Source organism: Micromys minutus, assembly GCF_963924665.1.
Source record: "Micromys minutus genome assembly, chromosome: 1".
NCBI classification, from domain to species: domain Eukaryota; kingdom Metazoa; phylum Chordata; class Mammalia; order Rodentia; family Muridae; genus Micromys; species Micromys minutus.
The window spans coordinates 151466347-151490482 of NC_137969.1; the positions used below are offsets into that span (position 1 = coordinate 151466347).

General features: G+C 40.0%; 1 protein-coding gene across 2 annotated transcripts in view; it reads left to right on the top strand.

The window, feature by feature from the left end:
- The window catches only part of LTBP1 (latent transforming growth factor beta binding protein 1), a gene marked incomplete at its 5' end in the record, with an annotated part of 370057 nt that overhangs the window by 231116 nt on the left and 114805 nt on the right, over positions 1–24136 (top strand). For both annotated transcript variants that reach the window (XM_080931548.1, XM_080931549.1), the window contains 4 exons: positions 1464–1566; positions 4330–4401; positions 16112–16234; positions 22627–22794. In XM_080931548.1, coding sequence (XP_080787674.1) covers positions 1464–1566; positions 4330–4401; positions 16112–16234; positions 22627–22794 — 466 coding nt within the window. The remainder of the gene's footprint in view (positions 1–1463; positions 1567–4329; positions 4402–16111; positions 16235–22626; positions 22795–24136) is intronic.

The window sequence follows — 24136 nt, forward strand, 5'->3', positions numbered from 1 at the left end:
GGAGTATGTATGCCAAATTCTGATAGGTTTTTTCCACAGTAATTGCTCCATTTTGCATTATTGAGCATTTGTTACTTGTCCTGTTTGGTGACATAAGGATAACACGTCATTAATACATAGGCACTGAACTGAAGCTGGTAGCGGTAGACTTGTGTAGAATCATCTTTGAAGGAAAGGAAAGGAATCATAAGCTGAGGAGCCTGTGCTGCACCTCATGGCAGAAATAAAGTTTGAGGCAAGAAAAATATGACAGCATTCCAGCAAGAGTACCCAGCATTCAAAAAAGACATGAGTTGTTCAGATAATAAAGGATCCTTTACCAAGTCTAAATACATGCTCAGAGGTAGAAGGCAAGAAGATACTGCCTGAAGTGGAACAAGAAAGGACTTCTCTATCCTTCCAGGGGACAGTGGCAGACAATATTGCTGGAGGTCATTAGTCAATAGTTATGCTATCAGGTTTGTTTTAGCAAAGATGATACTGGGAACCCATTGAGGATTTTTTTGTTCATGGAAAAACAGAGGAACTCCTTAGGTGTTCTACATTTGTACACAAGACAGAGACATGGGATGATGGGATGTGAGCTTATCCTGTGCAAGTGGGAAGTAAGAGTCAAGTAAGTATCGTTTCCCATCTGGTCCTTGGGCGGTCTTGCAAAATAGGGTTTATTTTCTAGATAGTTCTAAGTATCTTCAATCTTAGGCCCAAGGGTCATTTGATCTCCTGTGGTTGACTCTAACAGTATTGAACTATAGTTCTAAGGATATCTGTTCTGCCTGCTCAGGCTATTCCTGCTTAAACTTGCCAGCCCCTTCCTAGCTTGGCTGATATCCCTGGAGCATTAATCTCTGCCAGAGCTGACCTGGATCTGCCTATAATCCTTTACTATATTGTCTTCTGTCAGCATGTCCCTTCTTGGCCCTCCTTAGGTTTTGTGACCCCCCCCCTTGTCTACTTCATAGCTGATTCTACCATTTTATGGCTACAGTCCAGTGTACATGTCTGTCTTTGTATCCCAGTTCACAGGACATATGCTCAATAAACACAGAACAGAGGAACAATGAATAATACAAGCTGATGAAGGAATGTTGGGCCAAGCAATTGCTGTGGGGAAAACCCAAAAAGCTGACCTATATCCCTAGGAGAGGGAGCTGGGTACAGTCAAGGAAAGTCTGGGAAAGTGGTAATATCCAGAAGTCTCTGTGCATGGACCTGCACCATTGCTTCAGATTTTCTAAGACTTTAAAAATGCAAAGAAGTTCACATATGAAAACATGCTCATTCACGCTGGTGTTGTATGGATTCTGTATAGTATTTGGCCTCAAAGTTATATAGCCATTCTTTTGCTCTGTAATTGCATGGTATCAAGGGAGATGTTTATAAAGTGACTGTGACGTTCCCCAGCTCTGGGGCTGTGGGCATCCCGCACTTAGCTAACCTCCCTGTTTCACACCTCATTGCAGTGTGGCAAAGCGCTCCCTGGCCTTTCAAAGCAAGAGGACTGCTGTGGGACAGTGGGGACCTCCTGGGGCTTTAACAAATGCCAGAAATGCCCCAAGAAGCAATGTAAGTGACTTCTTATCATTCCTCTGTGGTTAATGAAGCATACTTCCTTTCTTTCCCTGACTCTTAATCATGAGTCTCAGAGACCTTCAAAGAATTCTTCCACTGTATTCTAGAACATAGTACTACAACCTATGTTTCTAGAGACATTGCAAGTCCATTAAAGCTTTTATACCAGCTCTTTCTCCTCCTGACTCTCCACCTCCTCCTCCTCTTCCTCCTTTTTGACAGTTACCTTCTGCAGCTTAATTATTTATGTAAGAGAGGCACTGCAAACAATTGGTGAGCAAGAAATATGCTTTTTAGGCCCTAGAGAATAGGGAGTAAATGGCTCTTAAGATAGTTAACGAGTGTTTCAAACCCTATAAAAAGTCAGTATGGTTACTATTTATTAGGTTAGATTCCTTAACTGAAGATGTAGTCGGGCTCCTCATTTCATTGTGCTGCAGGTTACATCCTTCATGGAAAGAAGCCCAGATGAGGGATGGACTCACTCATGTGCTTTAGAGGAATGTGTAATTATAGCACCTAATACTTAGCCCCTTTTTCTTAACACTGCTTCTGAACTGCCGCAGACCCTAGTGACAGCAGCGCCAAGATGCTGTGACTTGCCCTCAGAGTGTTTGACATAGACTGTTATTTGAATAAATCCAGGTTTACACCATTCCATGACCTTCTTCTCAGCAAAAGATGACAGCTTTTTCTGTGAATGCAGTATTAACTCTGACTGACAGATTTCAAAGAAACACACCTTAGAAAGGCAGTACTAACTGTTTTAGGTTGAGTTTTCTTAAACTTCTGTTCTTTCCCCCATTAGTTACTCTTTTTCTTTTTCTTCTCAGTCATCAGTCTTTGTTCCATCAAGCTGAAGACTTTTATGACAGCCCCCCCACACACACATCTTAAAAGCTACATTTCATTTGCTGCAGTCAGATGGTTTTTATTTATTCGTCTTCAGTAATTGTTGACTGGGTAGACACTCTCACTTGTCTTTAAAACCTTTTTAAGTGTACTTATTTTATATGTATGGGTGTTTTGCTTGCATGCTTGTGTGTGTACTTCATTGGTGCCTGGTACCCACAGACTTCAGAAGGAAGTGTCAGATGCCCTGAAGTAGAGTTGTGTGTGGCAGTGTGCCTGTAGCTATTTAGATTGCGTGTAGATGTTGGACACTGAGCAACAAGTGCCCTTAACTACTAAGCCATCTCTCCAGCTTCTCACTTGTCTTTTGAACCCTTTTGTTCAACCAAAAATACTACTGCCTCACAATTTCTATTCCATCTTTTTAAAAAAACTATTCTCTCAGCATGGTAATTTGCTGTAAGCCACCTCCTTATTCTGTCATTTGGATTCCTAGTTTCTCAAAATGACTGGGTCTCTTGATTACCTGAAGTCTTCCCTAAATTTGTTGACACCACTCTTAGTGTTTGTTAGAGGATTCATTTATAGAAATTTTTGCTAAAGGGTGTGAAAGTTAGTTCTTTATCAAGGAGAGAAAAATCCCCCAAGATACTCAGTAGTGAAAGAATGATTTTCCAAGAGGCCCAAATGATGGTTAGCAGGATGGATTTCCCCAAGGCAGGCTGGTGGAATGATTGATCCTGCCTTACTTAAAGACCTGTTTACCTAAACTATTTCGGTTATCTGACTGAAGGGATTTCTGATACATCTGGGAGTATTTAAAGAACATGGGATTTTAGAGAGTTGGGATGACACAAACTTGACTGTTCCTGCTGCCATTCTCTGTGGATTCTGATGAGTCATTAACCAGGAATCTGTATCTAAATGGCTAAGAGAATACTGCTATCTGCTCTGGGAGCTGTACACCCTTCAATTGCCATGTCTAAAGTGACTCACCACTGAGAAGCATACTAAAGGTCACATTCTTCTTAAAACCTTTTCTTCCCTTGGTTGGCACTACACTGTAAATCATATTCATGCTGGAAGAGAGCAGATATCCCTTGGCTACTGTATATGATGTTGGGGTTCCATGTCCTTATTTCTTTTGTTCTTTGTTTTGCTTTTCTTAAAATAGTTCAAACCCAACTTTCAAGTGGCTTTTATTTAATGAAGTTTTTGTCTAGCCAGATTAAAAAAAACTTTTGCTATTGATATACTTTTACTATGGAAACTCAATTTTAAATCTGTAAATGATTTCATTAACTGCTCTATTATCATTAGCAAAGTGTTTAGTGTGAACAAGTTGCTTCCCTTCACACAGTTTTAGAAGAAAAATAGCATAGAATCCTAAGCAGGGAGAAACTTTGAGAGGCCATCCTGGTCTGGCTCCATGCCTTAACAAGACTGCTGAATGTGGTCAATTTGTCATTGCAGGACTCACAACTGAGGTCCCAGTTTCTGTAGCAACCCATGTCAGTGTTTTCATGGTGTAGCACAGCATTGGACCTGAGGCCAAGGGACAAATGGAGCAACTTCCACATGCCAGCGTTTCCCCTGTTAGCCCACTGTTCTCTGAAATGAGTCTCTGTAGAGGAATGCTTCTTATGATAGGAACATTTAGTCACTAATTAGAAGGTAATACAAAACAGTCTTCTGATTCAATTACTACAGTAAAGATTTGCTGGCAAGTACCTAGGGAATTCAGCTACTGCAAAATAGGAAGTATCCTGAGAACAAGTGTGAGGTGCAACTCACTGGTTAACTTGTAGATGGTCAATCTACTGGTGCCACAAATGGCATCACATCCAGCAGCTTCAGATCACAAGAACTTCAATCATAATGAATGAGTTTTTCCTTCATTTACAGCCTATCATGGATATACTCAAATGATGGAGTGCCTACAAGGATATAAACGGGTTAACAATACCTTTTGTCAAGGTAAGGCTTTTGGAATATACTGATGTGGATTCCATGGGTAGAAGCTTTAGTTATTTTGCTACATGATGCTCCTGGGCCCAGCATGTGACAGTCACATGGTGGATGAATGACTTCCTGCCTTTTCAAGGTAGTTAAGGGCATACTGGTATATGATTGGTAACGTTTCTCCTTACTCTTTAAAGCTACCGGAACTCTTACTATTTCTTAACTTGTAGCAAAAACCTGCAGGAGCGTGGATAGCACTGAGCAGACCCAAGTCCCAATGCTGGTTCTGTAGTATGGCTGCATGGATTCCGCCTGTACCTACTTAGCCAAGGTACTTCCCCGCTGACCTGTCATCTACAGCAGAGTTCACTTTTCTCCTCCCATGAATATTTTGTTGCCCATCTTAAATTTTGTAGGAACTAAATACCAGCATGAACAGGTTTCCCCTATGCAGCTAGAAAAGCTAGAGAGTTAAATGTGAGATGCCCTGAGTACTTCAGCTTCATTTTCTTAGCACAGTAGGGGAGCCGTACATACCTGGAAGACCTCTTAACTCATAGAGTCTCAAGCCTATAAGTGAAGAACCTAAAGCCACACTGAGAAGTTAGGTTTCTTCTTTGTGGCTGGGTAGAGCTGAAAGCATATCTCAACTTGACCAGTGCTTACTTCAGTACATGTATCATCAAATTTTCATTTAGTTCCCCTTTGTGGTCATTGCCAAGAGTCCTCAGACAGTGCTAGGATTTCTTTCTACTTAGTCCTGAACTTATTTCTTTATGTTGTGCTCTAAGAATTTACTTCAAAGTTTTCTGATTTTGATGGCTTCCAATGAGAGCCAGCTTTACTGATTCATGAATTCAGAACCTAGAGCTCATTACAGATTTTTTTAAAAAAAGTATGAATGAAGAAATAATTTGTTGATTGTTGATAAGAGTTATTATGGTTTATTTTTAATTGGGACAAGTACTGATGGCTTAGAAATAAAACTAAGATGTTTTTAGTGATTTTTCATAAGTTCTGGATCTAAACTCTAAACACAAAGTCCACAACTTTATACTGTAGTAAACAAGTGACCAATCTTTTGTTTCTTTTTTCGCTATGTAGCCTTGGCCAGCTTAGAACCCTGTAAGGAACAGGTTGATCTCAAACTTCAATTTTCTTAATGGTTACTTTATTCTATTCCAACATCTATTTATTTTATCTAAGTCATTTCTCCAGCACAATGTGTTTATTTGGAAATATCTGTTAGTCCTTCAAATGTGTTTATAGAGTAAATAATACTATGTATATATTGCAAATGGAGACACTGGGGTCCATAGGGCTCAGGTATCTTGTTTAGTATAGGCTAAGCATCAAACCAGGTAGAGTGAAGCTATTGAAAACCATGCTCTGTTGCATGGAATAGGAGCTAACATTCTGGGTATGGAGTGAGAGTTAACACTTACTAGGAGTTGTTACCTTAGAAGCTTACTTTTCCATTCTGTCTTCAGATGAATAAGTGGGATCTTAAAATTATTAATCTCAAATAGAAGTTGATTCTTCAAACAAAGGATCAAGAACTTTTTGAAGTGTTAGACTGGTGATTAACAATAAAGAACCCAGCCTCCATTGTACTCTTCAGCCTTCTGTATGTCTACATGCACAATAGCCACAGAATAAGGTTTACACATATTTTCAAAATATTCCTAATAGATGGGAGCTAATTAGAACTGTCTAACATGAGAGTCTGTAAAGGGCAAGGCCATTAACTTGGTGCTGTTTAATTAAAAAAACAGATTGTTCCATATGATTTTCTTTTATCTGATTCAAAATGGCAATGGTTTTATATTATAAAATACATTAATATTTGGTAACACACATACATGCATACGTGTGTGTGCGTGCACACACACACACACACACACACACACACACACACACACACACACACACACTCACAGGTTAGGAGAATCCAGGCTGGGAACAGTGGTATATGACTATAATCCCAGCACTTGGGAGAAGGGGGCAGGAGAAGAATGCATTCTAAGATGTACTGGGCTATATTCAAAGATGCTGTCTGGAGAGGAGGTAGAGGTGAAACTTTACAAGTCATTATTTTCAAAGACTGGAGAATTCTCCAGAAGATGTTTCTGAATTTTGTATTCTCCTCTGTTTGGTATGGCTGGGTGATCTTTAGCAAGTGTGGTTCTTGCTGAGGGAATCTTCCGGTGGTTGGTTAATAACACCAGATTCTGGCTCATGTAGATCTCCAGAGGAGGCCTGCAAAGCAACATTATGCTTTCTGGCAAGGATTCTGGATTGAAGTCTCACAGAACATTCTATTTTGTGGTGCCTCAGGAAGGCACTGCTAAATTACACTACAGAGAAGTTTGACTCATGAAACAATATGATTTCATTCAGCATAATCTATTGTAATTGCTATTGAGAGTGAGGCTTAATTTCCCTCCCTTTGTGACATTATTAGTTGGCAAAATGAAATAGAACTTTCTTGAATTACATATGTACACTTATGTTTCCTAGAGCTTTGAAGCTCTTTGATTTTGTTATCCCCAGCAGAAATTCAAAAGGAACCCATTAAGCATCTAATTACTTGTGCTTTCCACATTGTTCTTGCAGGCTCCAGTCCTCTCTGTTAAAAGTACATTTAAAATTAACGTGATTAATAACTAGAATTACACTATTTCCTTCAACAAAGTGAATTCATGTCCCAAAGCATCTTTTATCAATGTGTGCTGAAAACAAAGAACCAACTGTGTGCACATTAATTTGAGAAGCTTTCAAATCATTGCCTTTAAAGCCCTTTCCCCTGCCTCTTTAGTGATTCAGTAATTATCTTTTCAAGAGAATGATTTATGGCACATACTACGTACTACTCTGAAAGCTACCCCTCTGTCCTCAGCATGATAGAATTGGTATAATCTGTTTCATCATCATAACAAGAAACTCAGCTATGTTTCCTGGGGATCTAGAGTGCTGTTCTTTATCTGCCATTTGAATGCTTTGCTGATGGCTTAATACGGAAAAAGAATTAATCAAGAAATGGCAGTGAAAATGCCTACTTTTTTATTGAACTATCAAACGCTAGACATTTCTCTCTTCCATAGTGCCTTGACTTATCATCACTCCCCTATCATCATGAGAGAACAGCATGTAAAATACAGATGTGTGGGCTATGGGGGTATGTAGCTCAGATGGTTGTGTGTTCCTTTGGTGTCCTTGAAGCCATGAGTTTGATCCTCAGCACCGATGACAACATCTGTAATCTTAGCACTTAGGAGTTAGAGGTAGAGAGATGAATAGTTACTTCAAAGTCATTCTCTTAGCTATAGTTGAGTTAGAGGCAAACCTGGTCCACACAAGACCTTGTTCTCCAAACCAAGTTAGATGTAAGTCTAAGTGCTAAATAATTTTTTGAAGGTGACTATTTCTCAGCATCCCTAAAATCACTTACCAGTTTTATGACTTTACAGATACAAAGGTCAACATGACTTTTTTTTTTTTTTTTTTTTTTTTTTGGCTTTAAAAAACCTGGCCCAAATGATGCAGATTGTGTCAAAATATGCAACTATAAGATGCCTTACACTTTTAACCACTGGTTGTATGCACACCAGTTTTTCATAGATAGTCTTAAAAACCTTTTCAGTGATTCACTGCTCCACAAATATACACAGGGCATTCCTGAGCTGTACAGAAGGTTTGTCATGAGCTGTGGGTAAGACAGTGTTCCTACACCCATGGACCATGATTACAGCAATTTGAATAAGCAGGATGTAATTTGCTGAATTTACTCTTCCAACTCAATGAGTTATAAGTGACTCAAAATGAGCCTCTCAAATGAGTTTTGAAGGAATTGCCCATAAACTTTTCTTTTGTTGCCATTTTATTATTATACTGGTTGTTTTGCTTGAACAAAATAAATGAACAGAATGTGTTCATTCAGGGCAGTGAAACTCATTGCTCAAACTTCCACTGACTGGCTCTTTATAGGTAAAATGTTCCATAAAGTGTAACTATAGCAGAGTTGTAGTTAGTCTCAAAGAACAAATTGTACATTTTTAAGAATTATATTTGTTGTTAAATAAACTCATTTGCACTTGCATTTAAAAACCTTTTACGAGTGTGCAATCTATGTGCAGAATAGTACACAGATACAAAGGTAGAGTTGCATCTGTCTAGTTCAGCAAACACTTTTAGTTTATTCCCCAGGTCAACAAATAGACTACATCCTGTATCCTTGACCTGCCCTATTTCTCCCAGAAATTTCACTTTCTTCTATTCCAATTTTATATCTTTAGAAACTTTTCATATTTTTATGTATTTTATGCCTCCTCCTCCTTGCTCTTTCTCCTCTTCCCCTTCCTCCTCTACTGTCTTCCTCTTCCTTATCCTCCTCTTCTTCCTTCTCTTCTTTCTCCTCCTTCTTCATTGAGATAGGATCCTCCTAGGTAGTTCATGCTAACATTATGGAGCCCAGGCTACCCTGAATATGTGATCCTTTGCCTCCTGGGTGCTGGGATTTTAGGCATGTGCCACTATGGCCAACCCAGTATGTATCCATTTTGTTTTTCTTCTGTCACTTAACAGCATGTGGCTAGTACAGCATTCCTTCTGACTGCTGTGAGGATGCTATGCACCATTACTGTCACTCAGCTGTCTCTCCCCCCCATGCCTCCCCTCTCCTTTGTCGTAGTTTTCACTGACTTCTCTGTGCAGTCTTGCTACCCAGCTTTGACCATGAAGGATCCCTTCAGTTTCATTGTGGTAAGGGAATTCTGTCTCTAAAAAGAAATAAAACCATACATGAGGTGGGGAGTCTCTGGTTCTATTTGGAAAATAACAGTAGACAATTCATAGGTACAGCTAAGACTAGGGTCACTCATACATGATAACTTAATGTTCTAAAATATTGAAAATTTATTCAGTTTCACCTATCCTCCAACCACATACTCCACAAAAAACAAAAAACAAAACAAAACAAAAACCCAAAGAAACCAAAGCCAAGGTAGTGGGGACCTTGTCCAAGGCCTTTGGGGTCTTTTTTGTACTGTGTATAGATCAAACAGTTTCTATGAACATAATTTTGTACAGGGTATCTCTTTTGAAAGAGGTTGCAGCAGCCTTTCGTTTTATATAAAATACCTCTTGTGCATTTTTCATCCAATATTTTTTGTTCATTCATCTTCTAAAATAATTTTGAAAAACTCACATGTTCAGGCTAGCACTTGCATTTTAAGAGTAAACCAAATGTATGCAGTAGATTCATGTTAAGTTTATCTGTATTAGAAATAAACTTTATATGAACAAAACCCAGGGAGCATAGGATTGGGTCACTCAGTTAATGAACAATGTCACCCATGTAACCTGTGAAGCAAATTCCATCTTCTCCATGAAACAGACTAGAATTAATGCCTTCCTTTTGTGTTCCTCTAGAGGGGCATACCTATGAATTGTTGATACTTTTGGTGTCAGTGAGGATTTTGCAATGAAGGGTAATGCTTCCTGAATATCTCTTGGTAGGCAGGGGTGTCCTTTGACTTGGTGAAAAGCAAGAAGGTACTGAGGCAATGGGGGAGATAGAAATGAAGGGTTGGTAGATGTATTCTTAAGAGAACATCAAGGGCTGAAGCTGTAGCCCAGAGGTACATCACTTGACTAACTTTCTGAAGGCTTAGATTCATTCCCAGAAGACCACCAAAGAGATCTTTTCAAAGGAAACACCGAAAGCTGAAGATCTGGAAATCAGTTCCCTTTAAAGTGTCAAAGCTTGTGTGTACTCTATGGGCTGTCATCATGGGCCAACAGATTACCACATCCTAGTGCATTATCTTCTTTGGAAGTTTAAGAAATACCTTTGTCCTCTTAGAGAGTTCTTAGTCTTCCTCTACCTAAACTAAATAAAGCACATGCATTGAAACAAGGTCTCTCATTAAACTCAAAGCTTGCTGATTCAACAATACTAACTGGCTTGCAAGCCCCACCAAGAAACCCAAGTGTCTGTTTCACCAATACTGAGATTGTAGGCATGCACCAATGTGCTTGACTCTTATATGTGTATAATGAAAGTTGAACTCACATCTTCATGCTTAGACAACAAGCACTTTACAGACAGCCATATTCCCATCCCATTTGCTGTAGTCAGAGTTTCTACTGTTGCAATGAAACCCCATAACCAAAGCAAGTTTTAGAGGAGATGCTTTATTTGGCTTCTACTTTTCAGTACTGTTCATCAATGAAGGAAGACAGAACTCAAACAGGACAGGAACCTAGAGGCAGGAGCTTATGTGGAGGCCATTGAGGACAGATTCCAATGGGCTTGCTCCTTATAGCTTGCTCAGCCTGTTCCCTTAAAGAACCCACGGTTACCAGCTCAGGGATTGCATGCCCCATCCACCACTAATTAAGAAAAGGCCTTACAGGCTTGTCTAAAACCTGATCTTATGGAGGCATTTTCTCAGTTAAGATTCCCTTCTCTCAGATGACTTTAATATGTCAAGTTGACATAAAAACTATCCAGAACACCTTTGTATATTCTTAAATAGTCAACTCATCCCCTCTGGCTGAGGATTTATCTCAAGGTATTTTTTTTCCTTTCTTCAAATGCATGCCCTACTGCTGATGGAATCCCATGGCAGGATTTTTATCCATCAGCAAGGCTAAGTATACACTGCTAAATCTCCAGAAAGCCTCATGCATTTCCCTCATAGATGATAAAGACCCTCATGTGCCACTTTTCTTCTTGCACCTAATAATGCCTATAAGTGACCAGACACACCTTAGATTCTGTGTCAACTTGAGTCACCAAAAAGGCAGGAAATTATTAGTCACTTGGTCAAACATACATATTTTCTTATAGAAAACAGATGTGTAAAGATGTATTTATTTCTCATGAGTGCACTTACACCATTCAAAGTGTCACTAGCTAAATGCTGTATTTTGTGTATCCTCTACCATTTTCAATTCTAGAAACTGGCCAGTCATTTTGAAGTTAAAGACTATTTAAACTACAAGTAACTGTGGGAATGATTTACGTCAGACCTTTCATGTTTCAAGGGTAAAAAAAAAAAAAAAAAAATGGAGATTGCAGGGGATTTGAGTGAACTGCTCCAAGTAACAAAATGTAATATCTTACACCAAAGGTTGGGTCTTAGTTGAATATTTCTCCTATTACATTTGTCAACCTCTTACTCCTTAACACTCATGGGAGAAAATAATGGGACAGATAGAGGAGCAGAGATTGGAGAAAAGATCATCCAGAGACTGCCTCACCTGGGGATCCATCCCATATGCAGCCACTAAACCCAAACACTATTGCTGATGCCAAGTAGTGCTTACTGGCAGGAGCCTGATATGGATGCCTCCTCAGAGGCTCTGCCAGAGCCATACTGATACAGAGAAGGATGCTTGCAGCTAACCATCAGACTGAAGACAGGGACCTCAAAGAGCTAGAGAAAGGACTGAAGGAGCTAAAAGGGTCTGCAACCCCATGGGAAGAACAAAATGATCAACTAACCAAACCCACCACAGCTCCCAGAGACTAAAACACCGGCCAGTTCACATGGAGAGACGATGGCCCCAGGTGATTATGTAGCAAAGGATATCGTTCTCTGCATTAATGGGAGGAGAGGCCTTTGCTCCAGTGAAGGCTTGTTTTCCCAGTGTAGTGGAATGCCAAGGCACTGATGTGGGAGAGGGTGGTTGGGTGAGGGAGCACCTTCATGGAGGCAGTGGGAGGGGGAGGGGTGATGGGACTGGGCAAAAGGGGATCTGAAATGTAAATACAGAGAACACCCAATAAAAAGACAAAACAAGTATTTCATAAAGTGGTAGCAACCATTCATGACTTACCATCCAGGATAGCAATAAAGTTAAAGGACACATATAAAGGAGGAGAAAGAAGAGTCTCACAGCATCTTTCTGTCTGATTGCACCATTTCCAGGACTGTATCCTTAGGCCATTTGAGGGGAATCACTGGTTATCTATTTTTTTTGAGTTATATATTTCTGTGCTATCTGGTTAATAGACAATGGAGGTCTCTGCAAACACGGGGCTGTCAGGGTAATCCAGATGCGGCAAGGAGGAACTGCAGTTCAGCCTGACACAGCGGACGGTGTTGGTTCAAACTTTGTAAGTGTGACACCAAGCAGTGTATTTAAGGCATATTTAAGTATAGTACAAGTTAGGCAAACATTTTCTGCTTTAACACAATTCTGTGTGCCCAAGGAAGCATGGTTATATTGACACTCTTCTCAAATACAGTCCAATTCTTCCATAAAAATGAGTTCTGGAGTTAGGCTATATATCAGGAGCCTAGGGGAGGATCTGGTGTGATCTTGGTCGTGCAGATAATGCAGAGGTCATCTGAGCTGTTAGCCACTTCCAATCCTTGTTGTGCGTTGGGGAGCAAGGTATGGGCTGGTCCTAAGATAGCACAGGGGACATCTAGGCTCTTAGTCATCTCCATCCCTAGCTTTCTGGGCAGAAAATAGGTTATAATCTTTTCTATTCAAAAAACAGCCCTTATGTGTTTAATATCCCTGGCTTCTGTAATACCATCTCTGAGCACAAGAACCTCACCACAGATTATGTGGTGCTGTTTTGTGCTTCAGTGCTGGGTATCAAACTAAAGGCATTGCATATACTAGACAGTCATTCTGCCACTGTGTTATATCCTCAGCTCTTAGAAATTCATCTTAGGTTAAATTATATGATTTAGCCAGGGTTCAACCACTTACACAATTTTGCATCCTCGAACTTCACAGAAAATGAGAGCTACACTGCTAGTCTATATAGGTAGAAAGTCTTGCAAGTGTTTCCAGTAAGGGGAGAAAAACGAGGAACTTTCTGTGAGCTATATACAGATAGATCCACTGGTTCTGTTTATGTGACACGGAGCCTCTGCTTCTGTGACGCCCTGGCCTGCCTTAACATAGCAGAACTGCTGGAGATGAAGCGTGTGTGGATGACCACAGGAGTGCACTTCCTGCTGCTTTCTGCTTTGGTTCTTACACCAGGTTAATGGTCCTCTGTGTAACGGTCCTGCTGCTCCTCATGAGGATAAGACCCTGTAGACTTTTGGAGACAATGGTGGCCTGCTGAGGATAAAAAAAGGAGTAAACCCAATTGTTTACATAAATTTTAAACTGAATATTACAATACTTTTGACTTAGTCTTAGTATATTAAAGAAATGTGGTTGACCCCATGAAATATGAGATTTCTGATCTCTATTGTATTTGGCAAGTGTCACTTACTTATAGTTTATAATTGAGTTAGAAATCGAGTTAGATTTTCTTCTTGAATATATGTGGTGCTGGGAGAAGATTTTCTTAAATAAGGAAAATAGCCTTAGGAACTGAAGTCTGGGTGAAATTATAATTCACAATTTGCCGGTCACATTTCATACGGTTGTTAAGCTCTGGCTAGATACCATCTTGGCATAGAATGGTTCTTAAGCTTATTGTATCTGGATGAACTATGTTCAGGTTAACCTGTGTTTTGTCCTTCATCTGGCTGTGCACCTCCAGTTCCATTTCATTTGTGTAGAAAAGTTCAAAGGGGCTGACCAGAGTCGTTGCAACCAGGAGAACCTTTCATGCCCCTACCACCATACCCTTGCCTGTTTCTATTTACACCTGGAGGTCTTTTGGGCCTTATTACTTGCTTATTTTTACCATTTAGTTTCTATGCCCCAAGGCAACATGGTTAAGGCTGTGAGCTGTGCTATAGTGGTCCAAAGAAGAAGCATTGGAAAGCATATGGTTGCCTAATAAGGCAGTTGTTGTAAAGGAGGCATTAAGACATGTGACAGAAAATAGAGGACCTTCAACCTTGACCTGAGAGCCAGCAATGAGGATGGGATACAGATGTACTAAATGCCTTGTAGCAAAGGAAGGTTCTGATTCCTAAGAAGTGATCGTGGAGTGTGCTGTAACCACGTAGAGTAGTGAGGGAGGAATCGAAGAGTGAAGATTTTGTCCAGTGTTTCTGATCCCAACTGGCTGGCTATCCAAACCTCAGGCTTTACTTGGATTCTATGATAAGGTCTTTGCTTGTACTGTGTAAGCTCCAACTGGACTTGGCACTCTTCCTGGTCCTTCATGGTGGTTTTCTTAAGAAGAATGAATTATGGGGGAATAGTTTCAATTATATGCCACATATGAAAGAGTTTTACAGCACAGTGCGTAACCCAGTAAAGAATAGAACCATCAGGTGCTGGACCTGGTCTTCTTCTGGGTATAATCTAGCTGTTTCTAGATGTATCCAGTTGGTACTCTGTGCATCTTATAGAACATATAGGCACTAATTTCTCATTTGTACATCATGTAACAAGTTACATCTTGTCATTGATGACAACTAAAAACACTGCTCAACATCCAGCATATACTCCAATGAAAATGTTCTCATGGAATCTAATACCTCATCCAATGAATATACACAGTGAAACATTTAGAAATAAAAATGTTAAAAGTGCGTGGTTTAGTGGAAATATCTATAATGTAGATAAGTGTGACTTTTTAAAAATTCTTCTAGAATTTATGTTTCAATAATATTTTCTTAAACAATAATTTATCAAGGGAAGTATTCCTCTTTGATGTGAAGATCCTGTAATACTTTGCTATCATTGTGTCCAATCTTAATTTAGGAAATTAACAAGTTGAAGGCTCTCTATAAAAAGATTGCAGAAGAATCCCTGATGGAAAGACATAAAAGTTACTTGACATAGAAGCGTGAACAGCCAACATCTGTTAATTATTAAGCCTCATAGCCCACACTGGATCAAATAAAAATGGCTACTAGTTTTTTCATTTTTAATGTATTCTTTTTTTTAAAATGTTTGATTACCTTTACATGGGACTATGAAAGCTTTCATTTTATGTTTTATTCACACACTTGTGTCTTTTCCCTCAGCTCCTTCTGATTATCTCTGGGACTGGCCCATGGGGCATCTCTGTTTCCAGGCATAATATCTCCTTTTACTTTTATTCCAGAAGATTCTACTATTAGGTATTTCTGCTTGGGTATCATGATGTGACCTTGAACTGTGACACTGAGTTCTTCACCTTCTGGCATTCTCCATTTAGGAAACCTTTCCTCAGACTAAAGCTCCTGACATCTTTGAGTCCTCTCCGTTACTTTGCATCCTTTGTTTGCTCAGTTGAAGTCCAAGCCCTGTCAGTGGTTCGTTTTGAAGATGAACTGTGCCTCCTCATCTGGATGACCCACTGTAAACTGCATGACTCATCACAAGCCTCCTGTGTGCACTGCTCCTTCAGGGCCTGTCATATGTGCTCTGCTCATTGAGACGTGTGCCAGGAGCAGAGAGAGAAGATGCTCTGCCTGCCCGGCAATTACACATCACCTTTAAACATGGCTGCTTTCTTCTACAAACTAACCTTAACTTCATTGTTAGAGATTAAAGGTGTGCACTGAGGGCATGTCTGTATTCCAGCCAGATTATACTATAATCTAGGTCATGTCTGCATTCTGGCCGGATTGTATGGACCATGAAAATCTTTGGATGTGATCTCTTGCCAGGGCAGCCATATTGTTGGCTTAAAATGCCTCTACAATTAGGTCATTTTAATTTTAATTGCTTTAATCTTACTGTTCCTTTGTTTACTTGAATTATGATTCTTACAGTGAAGTAGAAATTGAACATGAGTACACCCAGAATTTGCACACGAGGGCTTGGCTGCTTCATCTGAAAGGCTTTTGTTTTCTTGTAGATGTTAATGAATGCCAGCTACAAGGTGTATGCCCTAATGGTGAGTGTTTGAATACCATGGGCAGCTACAGATGCTCCTGCAAAATGGGATTTGGGCCTGACTCTACCTTTTCAAGTTGTGTCCGTAAGTAGTAATCAGTTCAGCTTTCTATATTTTAATCATGTGTCTTTGGGTGTTAAAAGAAGAAAATATTCAACTAATATTGAAAATGTGGAAGAAAATACCATTAATAAAGAAAATGTGAAGAGCAAGGAGACCAACCCAATTTAGTAAGCTATATCCAGATTATAGGAATTTCTCCATGAAACATTTTAACTGCATTCAAAAATACTTCACACTGAAACTCAGAATAGGCCATAATCACAGAGGAAACAGCCTTGGATAAAATTGAAGAGTTCACTAGGTTGTGGTGGCATATACTTTTGATCCCAGCACTCAGGAGGAAGAGGCACGTGGATCTCTGAGGTCAAGGCCAGCCTAGTTTACAGTACAGAGACAGCTCCAGGACAGCCAGGGCTAAGCAATGAAACCCTGTCTCAAAAATAAAAATCAAAGAACAACAAAAGGCAGGAGAGGAGGAGGGATGGAACAAAAGAAGGAAGAAAAAAAGGAAGGAAGGAGGGAAGAAAGAAAGGAAAAAGGGGATAAATAAAGAAAGTTTATTTAAATAGGTGTATCAGTCTTGTGGTTTTGGGAGATAAAAACAGATTTTTCCATTATAAATATTTAAGCCTTCTTTAGGCTAAATCAAGCTTGGCCTCAGCTTCTGCCTTTAATTATTGCAAATCTCAAGTCACTGGAGACTGTTTTTATGAGGTTTCACTGTAGTTTCTCAGTTAGAAAAGCCTGGCTTTCTCTTATATGAACTCTCAGGATCAGACTTAGCTTCCCATGCTTGCAGGGTGAGTACTTCACCAAATAAGCTCTCTGCCTGTCTTCCTAGCCTTAGATAGACTGCGAATTAACAGTCTGTATTCTAATGTCTATCTCTGTGCCACATGTGTGCCTGGTGCTCACAGAAGCCATGACACTGGACCTCCTGGAACTGGAGTTACAGCTCTGAGCTGCCATGTGGGTGCTGGGATTTGAACTCAGGTCCTCTGGAAGAGCAGCCAGTGCTCTTAGCCTCTGAACCATCTCTCTAGGTCTCCAAATGCAGGATTTTAAAAGATGACCATATTTTATTGTACCTAATAATGTATTGTATCATTACTAGGAAAGTAAGTAAAAGCTGCACATTAAAAGAAAACAGTATATGATCATACAAAGCTTAAAAACTTCACAGCTGGGTGAGGTATTTCTGTCTAGCGAGGCTCTTTGAATTCATTCTGATGTAGACTTGGTGTTTATGAAGCTGCCTCACATTTGATCAAGTGAAAACAGTCTCCATGAGGACTTGGCTCTTCAGCCTAAACCCAGCTCATTGTTCGCTAAACTGTGCTAGGGAGGAAATGAAGTCATTTAAAGCTGACAGTCCCTCTCTGGGTTTAAGCCTTTTGTAATGCTGTCACTAATTACTCCTGTTTTCCTTTTAAAACTCACAAATGCAGATTAGGAAATTGTGCACGTAAGTCTTTTTTTTATTCCTCTCTCACTTTCTGTCTGTGTGTGTTCTTTTATGGTTGGATCTGACCTGAAGCAGACAGGCACCTAACCAGAGGGCATTTTGGAGTTTGTTAAATTAGGCTGTAAAGTTTTCATACAAGGCACATTTGAAAACCGATGGAAGGATTTGGAATGTTAGTAAACAAACGAAACTGTCAATACTATCCAGATAATTCAACAGTTTCTTTTGTGTACTTTGAACGACATAAAAGAATATTTTTAAAAGTTCTAACATAAGCAGTAATTACTGTAAAAAAACTTTGATACAGTGTTAGTTGTAAAAGCATTTTTATCTTCCACAGTCTGGTTAGAATTCTCACAATGAAGGTTGCAGATTAGGTAAACTTGGAGAACCAGGCGTACACTTGTGAGATTTTGACAAGATCTCATGTCTAGCATGAAGGGCAGGCACCCAGGTTTTAATGAAATTGGAGAAAGCTGCCAATGGGAATCTTGAAACACTTGCACAGCTCTTTAGAATGTATTTTTCTTGCCATTGCCCAAATAATTCTGAGCTTATTAAACAACCATCCGTTCTTCTTGGAAAAATAAATAATTCAATTTTACAGGTCAGCTTCAACAGCTGAAATGATAAGTATTATGTGATATTTGTTGCTAGGAGTGTTCCTAGGAGTTTAGAACTCGAGGTAAACCTGGGCCCTTTACCATCAAGGAGGTCACAGATGTGTTTCTCTCTCTCTCTCTCTCTCTCTCTCTCTCTCTCTCTCTCTCTCTCTCTCTCTCTCTCTTTCTCTTTCTCTCTCTCTCTCTCTCTCTCTCTCTCTCTCTCTCTCTCTCTCTCTCTCTCTCTCTTCTCTCTGAATTTACCACATGTGCTATCATGGATGTGTGTCCAGTTCCTTCAGAATTTGTGATTTGTACCTATTTGTCCAGATTTGTTGATGAACTGTATAAAGAAACTGATGAAAGGTCTAAAGCCAGTTGGAAAGAATCAGGGGAAAATGCGATATTTGTATATCCTTCATTGTCATGGGAGAGTAGCAAAGAAATTGGGAAATGAGCGAGTGTGTGCAAACACACACACACACACACACACACACACACACACACACACACACACACACACACACACACACTGCCTAGTATGAGTATGCAAGCACGTGGTAGAAACTGATAGCATTTGCTTAAGAAGCAGGAAGTTGGGGTTCATCCGATCCATAAAATGTGTGGCTGACTCTGTGAACTCTAAGAAGTGTACTTGGCAGTCTCCAAGGAACTCTGGGAAGCTCTCCGTGTTCCTTCATGCTGCAAGGTGAACAGCCTCTGTATTCTTTGACTCCAACCAAAGGGTGCAGCCATTTGCAATTTGTGCTTGTCCACTCTTTGCCCTTGACTTCATGTAGTAAAAAGAAGAAAGGAAGAAAGAGATGGCTGACAGTTGCTGGCTCTTCTGACTTGTGCTTGTGGCTTAGAAAGCTGGACCAATATCCTCCAAGCCTACCCTTGCCTATCTTGTGGGGCAAAATGAAAATCTTGGGCTTATCACAGTCATGTGAAGAAAAGTAGACTAAATCTAGGATGGTTTTCTACCTTCTGGACTGCACTCGAATTAATGTAGCTGCTGAGATTCAGGAACGGACCCCAGATAAAAGCAATCTGCCTGGGAACTTTTAATGTTTTGCGTGTTCTCTACCCTTGAACTTGGAGTTGATTGAGAGACACTGGAGGACAGGGAGGGGATGTGTTTAGGAACTTCTATCATCACCTTAGATGTCATGAGACAAAGAAGAACAAGTCCCTTCTAACAGGCCAGTCACATTTGTATAATTTCTAGTTAGTTTCCCCACCCACTTTATCAAATGTGTAATTATTGTTCACGTCTCACACATTGAAAAATTAAAGCAAAGAGAGTTCTAGAAACTTCTTCAGATCACATAACTAATAATCACCAGTTGAGATTTAAAACTGGGAACTGGGCATCCAGATTTTCTATCCTAGGTCAGCAGTCAGGAAAACGGCAGTCCGTGAATAGAACCAGCTTACTGTCTGGTTTTGTAAATAAAACTTTATTGGTACACAGCCATATCCATGTATATCTTGTCTAAGGCTGCTTTTGTTGTAATCATGGTGAAGGTGGGAAGTTGGAACATAGACTGTGGTGCTAACCACACTTAAAATATGTATTACCTCTCCCATTACAGAGGTATGCTGAACAGCTGTCTGGTAGAACATTCTGAGACAACAGGAACATTTGCATCCATGCTGGTGAAAACGACATCAGTCAGTCCAAATGGAATCATTCTCCTGCTGCTAAGCTTTCTTTTACTTTTAGTCTGTGACCTTTGACTGTTCATAGCTTACTTGAACAAAAGCCAGAGAGTGGGCAGGAGAGGGAAGGCTCCAGACGGTTCTGCCTGTCCTTTTAGAAGTCACAGCAGTGTTGGCTTTAGTAGGCAGTTTATGAAGGTTGTTTGTACGTTTTGGCCTTGTGCGTGCCTTACCACTGACCCACACTCTCAGTACACGTGGGTTTGGAGTCTTCAGGGGCTCTGTTTCCTCCATCTACTTCCTGTCCTCCAACCGTTAGTTCACTTATAATCTCTCTCTTTTTTCTTGAACTTCTGTTACTAAGGGTTGTCTTGGGCTCTCAGGTACTTGATAGAACACAGAGAGCTGGATTTTATATTATTACAGGTGTCTAAACATGCATTCTGTGTCTACCGTGTGCCCAGGATTTAGAATATCATAGATAAGTATGCATACTGACCCTATTCTTTCTAAGCACAAAAACTGAGGCTTGGCCAGTACGTAATTTAGCATTAAACAAACAAACTAAAAACCCAGAACCAACAGGATAAGTATGTGTGCTTGAGCCAATTCCTTGAAAGAAATGCCTCTTTCATATACAAATAAATACTATTGAATATACTTTCTTACATGTTAATGCATACATTCATACATGTGAACATGCATGCGTGTCATACATGTTTTGGCATAAGTAATAGGAGGTTGCATTTATTTCAGCTGACTGGTTGTCATGGGTACAGAGAATGATGGGTCTAATCTACAGAGCAGGTGGCGACTTTCCACTGGGGAAGAGCTGACGTGGTAGCCCTTGAAGGGAGTTGACTGACAGAATTTAATCTTGCTAAAACAGATCAATACTTTTTTCTCGTCAATGTGTAAACAGATTAGATGAAGCCCTCATATCATAGAGGACAGACAACTTCAGTCAAGGTCCTCTGGTTTAAATATCAATGTTGTGTAAAATAACAATAAAACCCAGATGGTACCAAAAACAACAGACAATCCAGTATCTGTTTAAATGTCTCGTTGTATTGCTTAGCCTTGTTCATACACAAACTTAATCATTTCCAATCAAAATGAGCTTTCCATAAACCCATGAAATTTTTATGGAAATGAAAATGTGAAAGATAAGGGTCGGGAAAGACAAGTGTATTAATTTTCTTTGTTGCACAATGTTGCTAAAATACTACAACCAAGGCCATGTGAGGAATAAAAAGTTTAATTTGACTCACATTTCCAAAGGGTGAGAGTCCATAGACTTGGGCTCTCAAGTCAGCAAGTATCAGAGATAGGAGTAGAAAAAGGAAACTGGGAATTCACATCTTGAACCACAAGATACATGAGTGTGTGCAGGTGTGTGTGTGTCTGTGGGTCTGTGTAAGTGCTTGTGTGTGTGTGTGTGTGTGTGTGTGTGTGTGTGTGTGTGTGTGTGTGTGTAATCTCAAAGCCTGTCTCCAGTGACATACTTCCTCCAGTAAAGCTTTAACATCTAAACTTCCCAAAACAGCACTGCCAATTGGGGACCAAGTTTTCAAATGCAGTGAACTATAGGGTACATTTCCCATTACATCATCACACAGCAGGTTTCCCAAAAATTAGGGGACAAGCAAGTGGTAGATTTACATTTTAGAGCCAGCCATCACCTTTGCATCTTCCTCTGCCATAAGACTTAATTTTATTCAGATTATTCTCAGAACATATAACCTGTTAGAAAGGTGAAAATGTGCATCTACCAGGACTGGCCAAAAGTTGGATTGAACCGTGAGTACCAGGGACTAGAGGAAAAGCAGATTGATATGACACCACAAGAGAGAAGAGGGATGGCTGAGATGGGGAAACCGACAGGAGGCCACCAACCTGGAGCTGACTTGGCAGTGTTGACTCAGGCCGAATCTGGTCCTATAGCACTCACCCCAACCATGCTCTCATTAAGAGATACACACCTGAAAGACAAGGCTGCATCTTGCTCTCAACTTTGCCTCATGTGCCAGGCATTCGAATGAAGAGCACTTACTACTAATTTATGGTTGAAGATCAGGTTGAGGAGACGGAGTTGAACGGTAACATCTTGGTTACCTTTGCAGCCATAGAATGAGGGCTTGAGACACTGCCTGCTCTGCTGGGCTTTCCACATTGGGGCTTTGTGTATCTCAGTAGATCAGCCCCCACTCCCCATCTGTCATATATGTTTTCTGGCCTTGGGTGAGAATCCCTGAGCTTCTGACAGCTCTCCAGCTCTGGTACTGACCATGCTCCTGATTTTCCATGGTGTCTGAACACTCATCAACCATCATCTTAGTACCAACTTTTCAACCCAGTTTCAGAAAACAGTTGGACAAAACTGTGATTAATTATAGGTGGTTGAACAGCTAGCTATTAGTGGAAATGTTTAACTGATACACCTATATGAGTATTTGTTAAAAATAAACCCAGACAGAGATAGGAATAACTAGTTAGGGTATTTGGTACTCTGACTCCAAAAATGATTCAGAGAATGGACAGTTAGCAAAAGTGAATGATTCCACTAATCTAGATGGATCTCTCTTAAAGCAAGGCTCCTCACCACTGTGAGGCCATCCGATCTTAACTTAAACTTCTTTGACTGGTTTCTTCAGTGACATCAGGCTTGTCTCTCTCTTTAGCGGACCCCCCTGTAATCTCAGAAGAGAAAGGGGCCTGCTACCGCCTGGTCAGCCCTGGAAGGCAGTGTATGCACCCTCTCTCTGTTCACCTCACCAAGCAGATCTGCTGTTGTAGTGTGGGCAAGGCCTGGGGCCCACAGTGTGAGAAATGTCCCCTCCCAGGCACAGGTAAGCCAGAGCCACCTGTATACACACTAATGTTTCCAGCTACAGGAACAAAATGACTTCAGCAGCTTGGGTTACTTTCGGTTTCTTGAGTTTAGCTTTTAATGGTGTTATGTGTTTGTGTTGGTTCTGAAGAAAGCATAGTTGGAGAAGCTTAAATCAGAAAAGAACATGTACATATGAATCCTCCGTTATTTATGGTCTTACTTTTACATATTATGCTAAGAAGATAAATCCTTGTATTTTATTATTCACTTCTAGAACCTGTGCCTTTAAGTATAAACCAGAAGGGTGTGCTGGGCCGTGTGCCTTCCTAATGGTTCACTGCCCATTGTTTTGCTTTATAGTAATGGCCTAGTTATTAAAATTGCACTTGATTTCTCTGATTGAAAATACAGAGAATTGTATTCAATTTGAATTTATTCTACAAAGGTAACTTTAGAGAAGACCTAGCCCAAACCATAGTGAACTTTGAAGGGGTCAAGTGTTCATAAGTTGAGTATAATTTGGTCCATTCTTACCTTACCTAATGCTTGGAGAGCATAAATTTCTCTAGAATTTACCAAGGTGCTAGCAACCTCTGTGCCTGCTAACACACTCATTCTAACAAAGCTTTGTCATGCATAGGCCCCTCATTTTCCCTTAAGGTCAATTTTGACAGGGTTTTAACCTTTACATGAAGTATATATATAAAACTAAGTCCACCAGGGCTGCTTCCCAAAGTACAATAGCTAAATTTTATTATAGTATTAATCATACAATTTTTATACTTAAGTTGTGCTCATGTGATGATTTTAATCAAATATGTGCTTTGGTACAAAACCATACTTCGTTCTAAACTGTCCATTTTTTAACTTAAGAATTCTCTATCCTAATAGATTTCACAGTTGAGTGGGTGAATCCTCAGAAAAACAGTATCTTGGCTTTAAGGGAATATTGTAGGGTTTCCTTATTATTAAGGACTAATTCCAGGCCTAGTATATTAAATAGACAATTTCTTGTTCAGTGAAAATGAGAAATGACTTATCTTACTTTTAATTTTAAAAGTAGAAACAAAAACTTGACCATAAGCCCCCTTCTTTGCATTTGGCAATTTGCTTCCAAGCCCAACAGCCCAGGGATTATGTGGAATTTGCATCTGTCTGCCATACTCTACTGGGCCCCAGGGTTTGCTTCTAGAGGTCTGCAAATCATACATCATACATCATACCCAGTCCTCTCAGAAGGGGGAAAGACATGTTTTTTCATGATGGGGGTGATAATTACATGGTAGAGAATATCCCATTGTCCTCTATGTGGTGAATCTGACCAGATTTGCTGGTTGTCCCTGACCACAGAGAGAACC